Here is a 14757-nt window from a genome sequence, read left to right as displayed (position 1 = left end):
TTATAAAAATTCAAATACTCTTTTAATCTCTGGTTACTTTTGGGCATTGTTTGTAGTAATCATGTAGATGGCCCTTTTTTCTTATAGAAAGACTAAGGCGCTAGCTTTGCTGCCTATGAATTTCGTTCTCGTTATGGGTGTCGTAAAGGTAAACAAGGTGCTGTGAGTTTTCACTAAATTTGATGGTTCTATTCTGCACTTCTCTGTTCCGCTAACTGCACGCTTATACGCGGAGTTCAGTGAGCCTAGAGAAGCGTAACACACTACTTTCTCATTCATGACATGACAGTTCAGCTACTCGATACTAGATGGCACTAGTATCGACACTGAAGTAAACATGAAGTAAATGACGCCAATCACGCAGGGCTCCCACCGGCACTTCCAATCCTACGTTGAACTCTTACCTAACGTGGGTGAAGAAGAGGAGTACCACATCTAGTCTCACTGTCAGTATTAGTTCATCTACTTGATACTAGGTGGCGCTAGAGTCGCTACCGATGCACATAAAATCACTTACCCAGGGATGCGTATTTTCCGTTCCCAACGGTACTGAAGCTCTTGAGTGAACTCGTACCAGAGGTGCGCGAGGTAGGGCAGCCCGCCGGCGTCCAGCAGCCGCGCCGCGCTGACAGACAGCCGCCACACCAGCCCGCCCGCCGGGCTCGTCTTCACATAGCTGCACAACTTGCCCTCTGACCCATCACTCTGGAAACAACCATGATTCTGTATTAAGAGATAGTTCGATCTTATGGTCACCATTCTTGAAGCAATCTTGAACTAGGTACTTATGAACAAAGTAGTTGTTGCTACGGAATACTTTTTATCCCAGGCACTATTCAGTTTCCAGGATAAGAAGTATGTCTTTCTCAGGGTCTCAAAATATCGACATGTCAAATTTCAACTAAATTGCAGTAGTAGGTACTTTAAGTGTGAAAGTATAAAAAACAAACAACTATTTGCATTTATAAGTTTGGATGGCAATACCTAATGCCTACTAGAAGTGAGTGAGTGTCACCCAGCAGTAGCTTTCACTAGTACAGTACCACTAGTCTTAAGCTTGATGAAGCGTAAGGCTAGCAAATGAAGCTGTTGCACTACTAAAAAGATACTATAAGATAGACTACTAAAAAAGTTTCAAAATCCATGACTACAAATTGTACCTACCTTAAATTCTACCTCCAAATTTTCTGGATAGTTATAGGTTTCATCCTCCACAGCATCAGGAAAGATATAATACAGTAGTGCCATCAACAAGTCATCAGCTATAGGTCCTTTGAACTCGTGAACATTAGTGCTCTGCCCCATAGCAGCTTTCACTAGCTTGGATATTGTGATAGGGGCTTCTGTAATCTTGTGCAGTGGGTTCACCAGCCCTAAGCTTCTACTCAACCCCAAGGTATCCATTAAAAGGCTATTTTTGTCCAGTAAATTCAAAACCTTATCAATTGTCTCTGAGAGCTGGCATTGTAAATTATCTCTTATTTTCAAAGTAATGGTCCATGTAGGGGCCATTATTGGGTCAATGTCAGAAAATGTTGAACAATCAACGATTGAACTCTCAAGGAACCGTGGCCAGATAGCATTGAGAAGTGCACTTGAAATGGGATTTTTCTCTGAGCCAAATGGTAGTTCGACAAGCTTTTTAACATCAAACCCGTCAACAGATAGGAACTCATTTGACTGTGTGCTGCGAGTCCATGCAAATGCATCAACATCTTTCAATTCATATGAGAACTTTGCCGATACAACAACGGCTCCAAGCGCCACTGGTGATGCTATCTTTGACTTGAACAGACTAACAAGGCCACTGAGGTGAGAACACTGGTTGGAGATGCGTTTCAAATGTATTGTGTCAAAACTAGTCTTGTATTCACTGTCTTCATAAAAACCAAGAAAACACTGTTGCCAATGTTCTCTTATTTTAACAAAAAATGGAACCCCACAGTCCACATTGGCAAATGCAATGTTCACTGAACTCATAACTAGTTTTATAAGGCTCCCATCCACTAGTGGCTCACTTGGGTACAGCATCAGATACCGCTTGAGACCAAACCAAGAGGACACGGGAAAAGGACTGTTATCCAGCTCATCAAGGAAGTTTGCAGTGGCCGCCCAGATACCATTATGCAAATCCTCTAACAAAGACTTGTTATCATTCTCCTCACTTCTATTTTCAGTTGATTCCAAAGTATGGTACGAAAGTTTAAAATTTAGACCATGAAATTTGATTTCTTCGCATTTACTAACCCATTTTGCACTGTTTTCCTGTTTATGAGATATTTTAGATTTGCACAGTGACCACTCATGCAGTATCTCTTCTATTCTAGCAATAAAGACTTCCCATTCTGACGCAGTTGTGAAATCTTGATGGTAAATTTCAAATTCGTCAATTTCTTCGTTCATTTTCCAACACGAATCTGTTATTTCGTATTTCACCTAAAACAGCTGTTTTGTTTATCGAAAACAATGAAAATTATTAGCTCACATCACTGTAATCTCTCTCTTGTCAAACATTGACATATGTCACTGACTGTTCTAGACATTATTTTTAACGCTCAAAACAGCTACGTCGTGTTATGTTGGCCATTCTACTTTCATCCTATTTTCCGTTAAAGTACAGCTACATTCAATCAATCTACTCTACATCGTAGTCTACATCTCTACATCCAAAGCATCCAAGATGGCGCCAAACTGTTTGTTTTTAAAATAAGTTTCTATAGCAACCAATTAACAAATACTCATATGTAAACACAACGGAAGTAAGTTGAATAAAAGATAATAATTATGTTTAGAGGTGATAATTCCCATTCATTAAGTTATGAACAACAGGCTAAGTTCATTCAAGATCGAATTACAAATGTTGAAAGGAACTTCGGTGACTTATGCGTCGCATTCGGTGATTATGCTCGAAAGACAGCAAGGTAAACAATAGTTATAACAGGTATTTATGTATAACTAGCTTTTCCCGTTTGCACGTCGAAATATTTGGAAGTATTTAATTTATTTAGGGTAACTTACAAAATAACTGGAAATTCTACGGTTTATATCATATTTTTAATGTTGTAATAACTAGTTCTTTCTTTGCAAGTATTTTGCGGTAATTCTTTATAGTCTATAATCTTTTCTGTATTGTAAGTTAGGAGGGTAGGATTATAATTAAGAATGCGCTTATAATTGTACACATTTTTTCTATAATAGTAAATGTTTGGAATTCTTACAACTTTCATCCATATTTTAATATATGAAAATGTCATGATTCTAAGAGCGGAACAAAATTTTTCCCTACCTAAAGGAAAAAATGGAACTCTAATAGTGATACTTAGGTCCGTCCTCCATACTGTCTGTCAAGACCCTGTAAACGTCGAGTATTTATCGAGTTGAAATTAAAAATAATCAAAAGATCGTTTATGGGTTATTTCTCTAGAAACTTAAATTTGTATAAAGGAAGCTCTTATAGCAATTTTATTTTTATAGCAAAATAAGTAAGAAAATCTGAAAATCATAATTTTCATGTCTGACTGTCTATGTTAATAAAATTAAATGAAGAGTAATTTTGCTTATGAGTTGGCTCTGGTAACACTTGATATTCATAAATACCCACGGAACCCTTGACGTGCAAGTTAGAGTCGATTTATACGTTTTTAAGAAGAAGTTTCGCTCAACAATTATTTATCTCTTATCACGTGCCCAAATACAAGTTTCATAAAGAACATCGATTTTATCTTCGATAATGACGACCTCATATGAGTTTCATCCTCTACAGGTCGAATTTTCAAGAAAAGCTAAAATATCGACTTATTTCTTATTAAAAATGCCAGTTTCTAGTTATTTCAACAGCGACGTTTCCACCATATAAATTAACCATATTTCAACCCTTAAAGCCTTTTTTTCGCGATAAAGATAGCCTATCCTTTCTCATGGTCTATTCTATCTCGTATAAATTTCATCCAAATCGTTCAGCGGTTTTGCGTGAAAGCGTAACAGACAGACAGACAGACTCAGACAGAACTTTCGCATTTAATATTATATGGATATTAGTATGGATAGTATGGATTATTCTAACATTTCTATAAAATTTTGCAAATCAAGTCGAAAATAAAGAAAGTAAGTACATTAAATGATATTGTACCGGATAACTCACGCCTTAAATCGAGTTTAGCTCGAATCGAGTTTTAACCGGTTAGTTGGTACCCTGAGTTGGAAAACAGTATCATAAATACTCGTGATGCATCATCGGTTGGTGTGAACGTGCCTTTACGGAGCGATGTTGTTAGTGTTGTGTGCTACCCTACATTAGACATTGACATTAAACATGGCGATAAAAATGCGGGTAGTTGTGCGCCGGTGTTATAGCCGTAACAGCAGGGCTACTACGAAACTCGAAAGTCGAAGTTCGTATCGTACCGTCCCTCTCGCTCTCGTATTAAATGGTGTAAGTGTAAGAGAGACCGCACGACACGAACTTCGAGTTTCGAGTTTCGTAGTAGCCCTGGAGACGATCTAACGGTCCGGCCATCGACTTTGGTCCGGCGGACCGAGAGGGTTAAAGTAAGATGGTGGTATGGATATCCCATTCTAACACATGGCGGCGTCCCTCTGGGTTCGCCGGACCGTTCGATTGTCTGTTACGGCTTAGTTTCGTCGGGCAGTCGCGCCTCGAGTCGCGTGCTCCTGAGAAGAAGGGCTACGAAATAGCCCGAAACATATCGAGCTAAACTCGATTTAAGACGTGAGCTATGCGTTACAATATCATTTAATATGAGTGAGTCTCCCGGTAGTTTCATGTTCAAAAGTAAGTATAGGTACCTACCTAACTCTTTCTACTCACTCCGCAGGCTACGCGACCAAGGAGACGAGCTCGCAAAGGTTCTTAAAGATTATGCTAACAATGAAATAGTAAACAAATCACTAAGTGCTGGTCTGGAGAACTTATCTATTACTCTTACTGCTGTAGAAGAGTATAGAAATTGCGAAGTGCAAAGACTAGAAGCCAAGGTAAGTATATTTACATAGATACATTCTTTACAACGGCATCTTTGTGCCAGCTGCGAAAATCGAAAATTGAAAATCGAAATCGAAGTTCGTGTCGTTCCGTCTCTCTGACACTTATACTATTTAATACGAGAGTGAGAGAGATGGTAAGATACAAACTTCAATTTTCGAATTTTGGAGTAGGCCCTCGCAGGTATTATTAAATATTGTTGTTCAAAAACTAGAGAAAAGTAAATGAAAGAACCGTTAATTTCAATGAACATTGCTTGAACATGCATCTCTGTTATTTCTGTAGGTGATTGGAGAGCTGAGCCAGTACGAAGCGATATGCAAGCACGCACGAGAGGAGGTGAAACACACGATGAACGTAAGAGAAAAGGAGCTGGCTCGGAAGAAAGTCCTGGACAAGACCAGAGAGCGGCAGCCATTCAACAGACAGCAAGTGGTCCGTATTGAACATCAGACTTTTTTTTCTGCAGTCCTTTTTAATTTTATGAATAACCCAGAGACCACGATGGAGTTTTTGAGAATTCCCATGGTACTTTAGTTAAATTCCAGAATATCAATGCAACTGCCATATTTTATGATTTACCCGAGCGAGATTTAATCTCAGAAACTTCTTAGACATATGCAGAATCGGAGTTGCTGAAGGCGTCTGCGGAGATGTCCCGCACAGCCAAGGGTCTGAGCGAGCAGACGGAGTTTTTCGAGCGACGCAAACTGACGCAGCTGAAGGCACTGCTCGGTGACTTCCTGCTAATCGAGATCGGGTTCCACGCGAAAGCGCTCGAGCTGCTGACAGTGGCGCATCGACAAGTTGCTGACATCAACGACAAGGCTGACCTGGAGGTAAGGATATTGTTGTTTTGATGATGTATACTGCAATGCGTATACTGGGTGTTAGACAAAATCGTGTATTTGCAGGGCTACTACGAAACTTGAAACTCGAAGTTCGTATCGTACCGCCCCTCACGCTCTCGTATTAAATAGTATAAGTGTCACAGGGATCGCACGACACGAACTGCGAGTTTCGAGTTTCGTAGTAGCTCTGCTGATTCTGATTAGTGATTGATTACTGATCGATACAAGTGGAAAAGTATTTTTGGGTCGATCAACATTTTCTTGTTTGTTATTTTGTCCCGTTGTCCAAGAGACAACAGTGACAGAGTTTCTTAAAAAAACTGTTATGATATATACTAATGTGCTTAGGACATTGTCCATTACATACTTAATGGGCTTGTAACTACGACAAAAATGTACGCTCTATGAATTATAACCACAGAAAACGTGAAGAAACTCGTGGTTTTAAATAGTTGTCCAGGGGACGTAACCATGGCAACGCGGTACAGGGAAAAGTTGATCGACCTTTTTACTGGATTTTTTTAATGGAAATTGAGTCTCAAGAGGAGTTTATTTACCTATATATATTTTTTTTTCGAATTTCAATGTTTTTCCATTGGGGCTGGGTCAGTTGGGTTCAAGTGTCCCATCGTATGTATGTATTTATTTATTTATCTATGATGCCGTCCTTTTAATCAGACAAAATGAACAGCTACGCAACTGCAATTTTTTTCTGAGCACTATTGTGTCAGATATTGACCAAAAAAATTTTTTCCCAATGGTCATCCATTACTCACCGATTTGTTAAGTACATACAGGCGCGGTCACAGCCTGAAATTTCGGAGAGGGTCACTTATATCTAGGGGCAAAAAATTTTTTTTTTTTATATTTGTAATTTATTTTAAAAGATCTTACAATTTGACGTGTACGATTTGGGACCGCGCCTGAGTACCAAGTCGGTCGGACCAAGACGCATCTTTTTTTTAACGGGACTATTTTTCCGTCAAGCTTTTAACAGGTCTTACTGACGATACGGAGCCTGCGGTAAATACCTACTTTAAATTATCCTTAACAAACAAGCACTTGTTTGATTCAGATCTATTATTTTCATTCATTCCAACATTTAGTACTATCTTTCCGTAGATGCTAGGGTGACGGCACCAATCAGCCATGATAATGATAAGCACAAAGTAGTACATACCATGTAGGGTCGACCGGGGTCAATAGTACCATCGCCTATAACTCTGCAACTACATCGCAATATGCATGTGTGTTTATACACGAGTGTGCCTTGAGCGTGTCTCGACCTGCTCACTAGTCTGCCACTCGCTGCCGCGCGAAAAGTATGTGCTAGACGAAGATTTGTATTTTTGACTGACCAAAGTAAAGTATTAACGATTTACGTTTTATACTAGTGTTTATAATTAAACAGTCGTATAAATTATAGTGTGAAAGTTTTACTGAATTGTGATTCTCTAGTTATTAAAGTTTGTAATGTGGCACAGTGTGGGGGTCAGTTACTTAGATATAGAAATCGAGATGAAGTTTAGTGAGTGCGACTAAAAAGGACAATTGTACCACTACACTCGGGGTTAATTTTATTGTAACGTTACAATTGACCCCGTGCTACAATTGACCCAGAGTTTTTGCACAACTGCTAAAAAAGGAGTGTAATGTTTTCAAGGTACCTTAATGTACCTAAGTAGTATGCATGTATGTATGTGAGTTTCTTTGTATCACCATAACTTTGGGAACCAGATTTAGCCAGATTTAGCTAATAAGCTTTTCAAAAAAATCAATATGGCGGCTGTCACAATTACTCAGTCTTTTTTTTTGCTTTAAATATAACAATATGGGTATCAAATTAAAGGACTTAATGAGTACATTATATTATACGATTCATTTCGATACTTCGGGATGTAAATAAATTATAATACCTATCCCCAACGTCATCTGTTTCAGACCTGGGGTCAATGGTAACTGTATGGGATTAGTAATCTATATAAATAAAACCGGCCAAGAGCTTGTCGGACACGCCCAAAATAGGGTTCCGTAGCCATTACGAAAAAACTAAGTAATATTTTTTTAAGGATTTCGTATTTTATACGGAATCTTCCAAGTTTAGGTATAATTTATACCTTAGGCTGCTATTTATACTCATAAACTACTAATAATTCTCAAGCAAACTTAGCCGTTATAGTTTTCCTTGAAAGTTTGATACACTTACTATCATCCTCAATGGGGGGACGCTCGATTTTAAAGAAAATTTGCACTATAAAGTTAAATATTTCGCAAACAAATCACTGAATCGAAAAATCTTCTTAGCAAACCCCTAATGGTTTTAATAGACCAATCCAACGATACCTCACACTATAGGGTTGGATGAGAAAAAAAAATCACCCCCACTTTACGTCTATGGGAAGTACCCTAAAAAAAATTGTTTTTTATATTTTGTTGTACTATTTTGTCGGCATAGTTGACATATTATATATCCGTGCAAAATTACAGCTTTCTAGCATTGATAGTCCCTGAGCAAAGCTGCGGACGGACAGACAGACAGACAGACGTGGCGAAACTATAAGGGTTCCGTTTTTTCCATTTTGGCTCCGGAACCCTAAAAATGAATCGCAAATTGTGTTGCTAAGCGCAAAACTAGGGAACGACTGGTCCGATTTTGCTTATTCTTTTTTTTTGTGTTCATTATTGTCAGGAGAAGGTTTTTATGGAAGAAAATACAGAAAAAAAAACAACGGGGGCGAAGCCGCGGGCAACAGCTAGTAGTTAAATAATTCGATATTTTTGTTCTATTGACATATTGTTATTGCTTAAAAGGTGTGTGCTATAAGCACCCAACTGTTTTTTTCGCCCAATTTCGGCTATGACATATATGGCTAAAAATTTTCAAAAATACCCCGGCTATCACCCCCTTAAAGCTTTGCACGTAGCTACCGAACACCCTGTAAGTATGTGTTTTCGTGCCTTCAATTTACTGAACTCCTCAATAACTTCTGTGAAATCGATTTCTTTTGAAATTTTACTTTCTATTGAAAGCTAGCTACTTAAAAATAAACATCGGGCTCATTTAAAATATATTAAATTTCATTAATAAAATTTAATATATTTTAAATGAGGCCGATGTTTATTTTTCGACGTAAATAGAATAGAATGTAAATGTACAAGAATGAATTATTTGCACTTCATTCATTCAGGGATTCCTGGGGAAGTACCTACCCGCTACAAACAATAAAGACGGGAATGCCCCCAGCCTATTGGACGCATTCAGCAAAGTTAAAAGAGTATTAGTTCCGCGTAAAAAGTCTAGATGGCTGTAGTGTTTTGATCTTGATGAAATTATATAGGTACCTACTAAGCACATTTTTAAAGTCTTGTTTAGGATTTGATCAGGGGAACGCGGAGGCATTTGGGGGCCCCCAACACACATTTCTACACGTCAAATAATGTCCTTTTAGTCACGTCGTACCTAATTCGTTCAATATTGACATACTTAGGCATCCACAAAAGCACCTATGGATTTTAAACCGGAACCACGCAATTCACACTGGCGCCGTCTCCGGTTTCCAGACAGGTACGGGCTGCCATCGCCGTGTCCGGTTCGCATAAATCAGATAACAGCGATAGGTAGGTACGCAGTTGGAGCCTAGTTGACGGCTACGAGGACGGAAAAAGATTCGATATTCACTGTACAACGCAGTCTTGAAATTAATTTATCTGGAATATATCATCAGATGGTTGGCTTTTCAGGAGTTTTTACCTAATTATGGTCTACAATGTTTCCATACATTGATCGATGTTCAAAATGTGACGCCAAACGCATGACAGGAGGTGACTAGTATATTTTGAATCAAACACTTTATGAATAACTTTAATAAACATAAACACCCTTGTTTTCTGTCAAACCCACACATCTGCTGAAATGGTCGTCCGGATCAATTTGATGATTTCAAATAGATATCAACGAGTCAACTTTTTGAGAAATCGAGTGTTGATCTGTCCTATATAGAATTTTAGGAGGAAGCTGCGGTCTCCAGAGAAGCAGGCGCCGGGGCTGGCGGCGCGCTCCGCGTCGCTCGCCTCGCTGCTGCAGCCCTCGCCTGCCCGAGAACCCGGCGAACCGGTGAGCCCTGTCTCCCACCTGATTGAATGTTAGGCCTTTATTTATAATACAAACTACGTATGTGACACAGAAACTGGGTGAAAAGCAAATAAAGGGATGAATTTCATCTCAAGCACATGGTGTTTTAAAAACACGCCCCTCGATGTGCTTTTGTATCGATACAATTACAAACTGCCGTCAATGCGCGTTTCTGAAATAAAAGTCAACGGCGTGTTTAAAATAAAAACCGGCCAAGAGCGCGTCGGACACGCCCGAAATAGGGTTCCATAGCCATTACGAAAAAATTAAGTAATATTTTTCTAAGGACTTCGTATTTTATACGGAATCTTCCAAGTTTAGGTATATTTTATACCTTGGCTGCTATTTACTCTCAAACTACTAATAATTCTCAAGTAAACTTAGCCGTTACAGTTTTCCTTGAAAGTTTGATATACTTACTACCACCCTTAATTTTTTCAAATTTTTCCACCCACCGGTTTAGATTTTAGAGGGGGGGGGACCCTCGATTATAAAGAAAATTTGCACTTTAAAGTTGAATATTTCGCAAAAAAAATCACTGAATCGAAAAATCGTCTTAGCAAACCCCTAATGGTTTTTAAAGACCTATCCAATAATACCCCACCCACACTATAGGGTTGGATGAGAAAAAATAAATCACCTCCACTTTACGTCCATGGGAGGTACACTAAAAAAAATATTTTTTATTGTACCATTTTGTCGGCATAGCTTAAATATATATCCGTGCAAAATTACAGCTTTCTAGCATTGATAGTCCCTGAGCAAAGCCGCTGACGGACAGACAAACAGACAGTTATGGCGAAACTATAAGGGTTCTTTTTAGCCATTTTGGCTCCGGAACCCTAAAAACGCATAGGTACCTATGCATAAGCCATAAGCGGAAGTTAAGTTATACGCAGAGTAGTTATTTTGATATGAGCCAATGCAGTAGGTACTCGGTGTTATAACAAAATATGTCTACATTATAGTATCCACTAAAACTGTACCGCAGCCCTTGATCTAACTGTTCCTTTTCTACCTTCCTTAGCGCTTAGTGATTATTTATATACTTTGTATAGTAGTATGCAAATTGTATCTGATGTCCCCCTGTTACAAAGGTGCGTGCACTGCATGGTTTGTTTTTAGCATAGGATTGCGTGCTTACCGCCCGTTCCCCTACCAACTTTGTGTAATCGATGAGCGCTCAAATCTTTCATTTCTGCCACCACAGAACTCGCGCAATTTGAGGACGCCCGAGAAACACGGCAATTCCACACTCCCGCGGTCTTCGTCCCTCGCCGCACTCATGAATTCCAAACACGAAGAAGAAACTACGGTGAGAAAGATCGCACTCTACAACTCTACTAGCTACTTATTTGCCCTCTACGAATTCTATACTTAAATTAATATAAAAAAATACCCTGCATAATAAATGCAGTCTAGCTTAACTACTTGTACTATTACTTATTCTGTGGCTTAAAACAAAAACAAAATAAACACAAAAATGTAAGCCGCTATAATGAAGACGATCGCATCGTTATACCTATAAGTAGGTTTTAATTAAGTACGTAGTAGGTACTTATAAGGGAATGACCGGTACTTTTGTGGCAGCTGGCTCTATTTTTTACTTACAGCAGAAAGCAGATGCTGAATATCGACAGATTATAATTTTATTGGTCTTGCTTCTTTTAGGACTCCGAAGGTTCAGAAGAGGAAACGTCCTCAGAAGAAACCGAATCACGTTAATTACGAGTGCTACATTAATAGGTAGGTATGCTCGACAGCAAAAGTGGATACGCGGTTAGAAGTTCAAAACGAAGTAGGTACAGTCACCTGCTTTAATATAATCTGCCACAGCGGACCGTGTAAAAATATTCTGACACGCCCTACCGGCCCTAGAAGTAGAGTCGTATCAGATTTTTATGAACGCTTTGCGTCAGAATATTGGTGCTGGTGACTGTACATACTTACACTCCTATTAGATAGTGCGCCTTGGCAGTATACTCGTATGTAGATCATTTTAAGCAATGGGTATAACTGCTCTTCCGTTTTCTGCTTTACTCGTAGGTATCTAACTACAAGTATGTACTTAAGTAGTGTAATCATTGTTTAAGCATAAGACAATAAAATAAAAAAATTGTGTCTACCTAAAGAACCCTTTTATTTCACTTTTCTATATAGTCGTGCAGTACGTAGTACGCAGTAGTATGCAGTACAGTCGAGGACTCGAGGATATTGAATTGAATCACTTACCAGAGTGGAACCTTTTCATAATCAATTTCGCTATAATTTCTTTGGCAAACGTATAGCCATAAGTACTATAGGATATCAACATGACATTAATAGAACAAGGTTCCACCCTGGTACCATGATTCAGTTAGGTACTCGGCTGTACCTTACCTACCTACGTACTCCTTATCCTACAGGTACCTAACATTCTATTATTTTATTTCATGGAATGATGTAGTTGAAAACAGTTTGCAGTGACAAAGTAGAAAAATAGAATAGAAACAACTGCGCCTATTAAGTTTAGGTGATGTTTTTTTTATGTATTTAATACGAAACTTGCGAGACGACTTTTACGCATTTTCCGTAAATGAGGACTATAGTTTTTTGTCTTTCTAGATGGCGCCACTGTTGCGTGAGGTTTTTAAGTGTGGCTTTCAAAGTCTGTTATTATGGGCGTGAAAACAAAGTTTAGATTAAAATCATATTTAATACACCCCAGTGTTGCGTAGTCCCGTTTTGTTCGGGAAAAAAGGAAGGACATAAGTTTCCGAAAGACAAAACTGTCTCAAAACAAAACCACGGACTTCATATCATATCTTTGCTCAAAACACAGACATTCATTGCCCCGTAACGCATAATTGGCATAATTAATTTCAGGTAATGCAAAATATTCACAAAATTATTCTAATTATAAATAAACCCGCGTAGCTCACCCAAAAACTGAGATATGACATTTCGGAGAGACCTCAAGCTACACTAGCGCCTCTAGCAGCGAATTCATACGCGATAGCCCTCATTGGATTGACTTGGAAGTTTCGTATTTGCAAAATACAATGACAACACAAAAATAAAGTTCTGTGAAAAATAAAAATCAAATATATCTAGTAAAATTATGTACCTAAGTAACTAATAATTGTTATATTAAAAGTTAACTCATGTAAATGTTGTCAATCACAAAATAACTTTTTGTTTGCAGCTTGCCACTTGGTAGTAGGTATTGATTTCTTGCCAGTACCATTAAGTGCTAGGCACAGCAATGAATCAATATGTACCGTATCCCGTATCTGAGCATAGCATAAGCAGACAAAATAATACAAACACTACTGTTGGACTATCTTTAATTTATACAATAGGACTACAAATTACTTTATTTGGAAACATTTCGTGCTTATAACTATATGAAAGTGTATTATATACCAAACCTAGCACACTAAGTGATATAAATGCTTTATTACAAAAAATACCTCTTAAAATGATGTAATGAAGATACATTGCTTTTATTGTTTGTTTATCACCTAGTGATTGGTGTTCATTACTTAGGATACACATGAACATGATTTTGTTGGAAATATATAATTTAATTTTACAATTCCATTATTTGAAGTTTTTGATAAGGTTGAGCGACTGTTGAAGTTTTTAAATATCTAGTTTCTTTACAACATAAAAATTTTAAAACATTGGCAAGTTTTTTAAAATAACATGGTTTATGCAACTGTATCTCACAAAAAGCATATCTCTACATAGAAGCACTTAAAAAGATATAAAAGTCTATAATTCTCTTGACCAAAGACTTATTTAAAAAACTTCTTGGTTGTGTAGATAATATCTGCTCTTAGTGTACATGCTTGCACAATGAAGATGTGTTAAATTAATTTATTTTTGTGAAGCTTTGATTATTAACTTTAACTAATATCATTTACAGATTGTTATAAAACAGCAACACCCCCATCCCCATCGGCATGTATTTGAAAGAAATTATGAAAAATCCAATTCCTGCTAATATATTAGGTACTCGCTAAATAAATAGCAATTTTATCAAAACTAAAAAAAAAAACAGTTAACTGCAATGTGTTATAATGAGCTATTTTGCTTATTATCCCAAGCAAGTTATTCCAGTTTATTAATATGATCCTACACAACGGAACAAAAGAATCCATAAAAATTTTTTGAAGGAACTGCACTTTACAGAACTATTGTGCCACTTCCTGCCATGGTGGTTCATAATTTAAACTTTAACTTAAACTATGCTAGCATTGATATTGCAAACTACCTGACAATTACAGTAAGACATGGGTGCCTGTTGAATTGCGCATGTAGCCTCTACTTCTCATTCTCAACCCCTGCCTGGGTCATCAGGTCAGTAATATTTTTTTCAAGTTCATCTACTCGAGTCCCCATTTCGTCTATTCGGTTTATAATCTGGTCTGACATGCTTTGAAATTTGTCTTGCATATTTTGCAAAAGTGACTGCACCTGTAAAGGAGGGTTCATTATGCTATGGTTATATTACTTACTAAATTGGAAATAAATGTATCTGTCTTAATTTGTTTAAACTTACGTATTGTGTTACTTCCTGCATATTTTTAGGATCATTTGCAGGCGTTGAGTAATTGCTCTCACCGTCATTTGACGGAGGTTCTACGTTTGCGTCTGCCATAATTAAGTTTGAATTTTAAGAATTTGATTTACACAACAAAACTTTTTTGATCACACGAACGCTTCGCAGGGTGGGCAATCACTTTTTGTGACCCCTGTGCGTTACAAATCTGAAATTGAAAAGAGTC

At 37.8% G+C, this 14757-nt stretch overlaps 3 protein-coding genes across 5 annotated transcripts in view; 1 reads left to right on the top strand and 2 right to left on the bottom strand.

Moving 5' to 3' along the window:
- The window catches only part of Rab3GAP1 (RAB3 GTPase activating protein subunit 1), a 33461-nt gene extending 30969 nt beyond the window's left edge, over positions 1-2492 (bottom strand). The window contains exons 1-2 of the mRNA XM_074086008.1: positions 1165-2492; positions 518-705 (exon numbers count right to left, since the gene is read on the bottom strand). Of these exons, the coding sequence (XP_073942109.1) occupies positions 518-705; positions 1165-2403 (1427 nt within the window). The 5' untranslated portion in view covers positions 2404-2492. The remainder of the gene's footprint in view (positions 1-517; positions 706-1164) is intronic.
- A 166-nt stretch (positions 2493-2658) lies between these two features.
- Fam92 (CBY1 interacting BAR domain containing protein Fam92) lies at positions 2659-14027 on the top strand. Of its 3 annotated transcripts, none has more exons than XM_074086006.1 (8): positions 2659-2921; positions 4836-4995; positions 5288-5437; positions 5617-5841; positions 6841-6876; positions 9342-9418; positions 9854-9967; positions 11196-11294. In XM_074086006.1, the coding sequence occupies exons 1-8, from the start codon at positions 2785-2787 to the stop codon at positions 11209-11211; spliced, it is 915 nt and encodes a 304-aa protein (XP_073942107.1). In that variant the 5' UTR covers positions 2659-2784; the 3' UTR covers positions 11212-11294. The 3 variants fall into 3 exon arrangements, with proteins under 3 accessions (XP_073942107.1, XP_073942105.1, XP_073942106.1); XM_074086004.1 differs by lacking the exon at positions 9342-9418 and adding an exon at positions 11657-14027 and having other exon boundaries at positions 2664-2921; positions 11196-11300; XM_074086005.1 differs by lacking the exons at positions 6841-6876; positions 9342-9418 and adding an exon at positions 11657-14027 and having other exon boundaries at positions 2664-2921; positions 11196-11300.
- LOC141426819 (uncharacterized) lies at positions 13295-14728 on the bottom strand. Its single transcript, XM_074086007.1, has 2 exons — positions 14532-14728; positions 13295-14446 (listed from the first exon to the last, which is right to left on the bottom strand). Exons 1-2 carry the CDS (start codon positions 14628-14630, stop codon positions 14294-14296), a joined length of 252 nt encoding a protein of 83 aa, XP_073942108.1. The 5' UTR covers positions 14631-14728; the 3' UTR covers positions 13295-14293.
- Between the last annotated feature and the right edge of the window lie 29 nt (positions 14729-14757).

The sequence above is a fragment of the Choristoneura fumiferana genome, chromosome 3 (assembly GCF_025370935.1).
Source record: "Choristoneura fumiferana chromosome 3, NRCan_CFum_1, whole genome shotgun sequence".
Taxonomy (NCBI): domain Eukaryota; kingdom Metazoa; phylum Arthropoda; class Insecta; order Lepidoptera; family Tortricidae; genus Choristoneura; species Choristoneura fumiferana.
The sequence above is the reverse complement of the archived record's forward strand: the minus strand, read 5'-3'. Positions and strand labels throughout refer to the sequence as shown.

Excerpts from the sequence above, each read along its gene's own strand:
- Fam92 (XM_074086004.1), top strand. The coding sequence starts at position 2,785 with ATGTTTAGAGGTGATAATTCCCATTCATTAAGTTATGAACAACAGGCT. Across the intron at positions 2,922-4,835 it reads TATGCTCGAAAGACAGCAAG|GCTACGCGACCAAGGAGACG; the intron begins GTAAACAATAGT and ends CTCACTCCGCAG. Across the intron at positions 5,842-6,840 it reads ACGACAAGGCTGACCTGGAG|CTTTTAACAGGTCTTACTGA; the intron begins GTAAGGATATTG and ends TTTTCCGTCAAG.
- LOC141426819 (XM_074086007.1), bottom strand. The coding sequence starts at position 14,630 with ATGGCAGACGCAAACGTAGAACCTCCGTCAAATGACGGTGAGAGCAAT. Across the intron at positions 14,447-14,531 it reads TGCAGGAAGTAACACAATAC|GTGCAGTCACTTTTGCAAAA; the intron begins GTAAGTTTAAAC and ends CCTCCTTTACAG.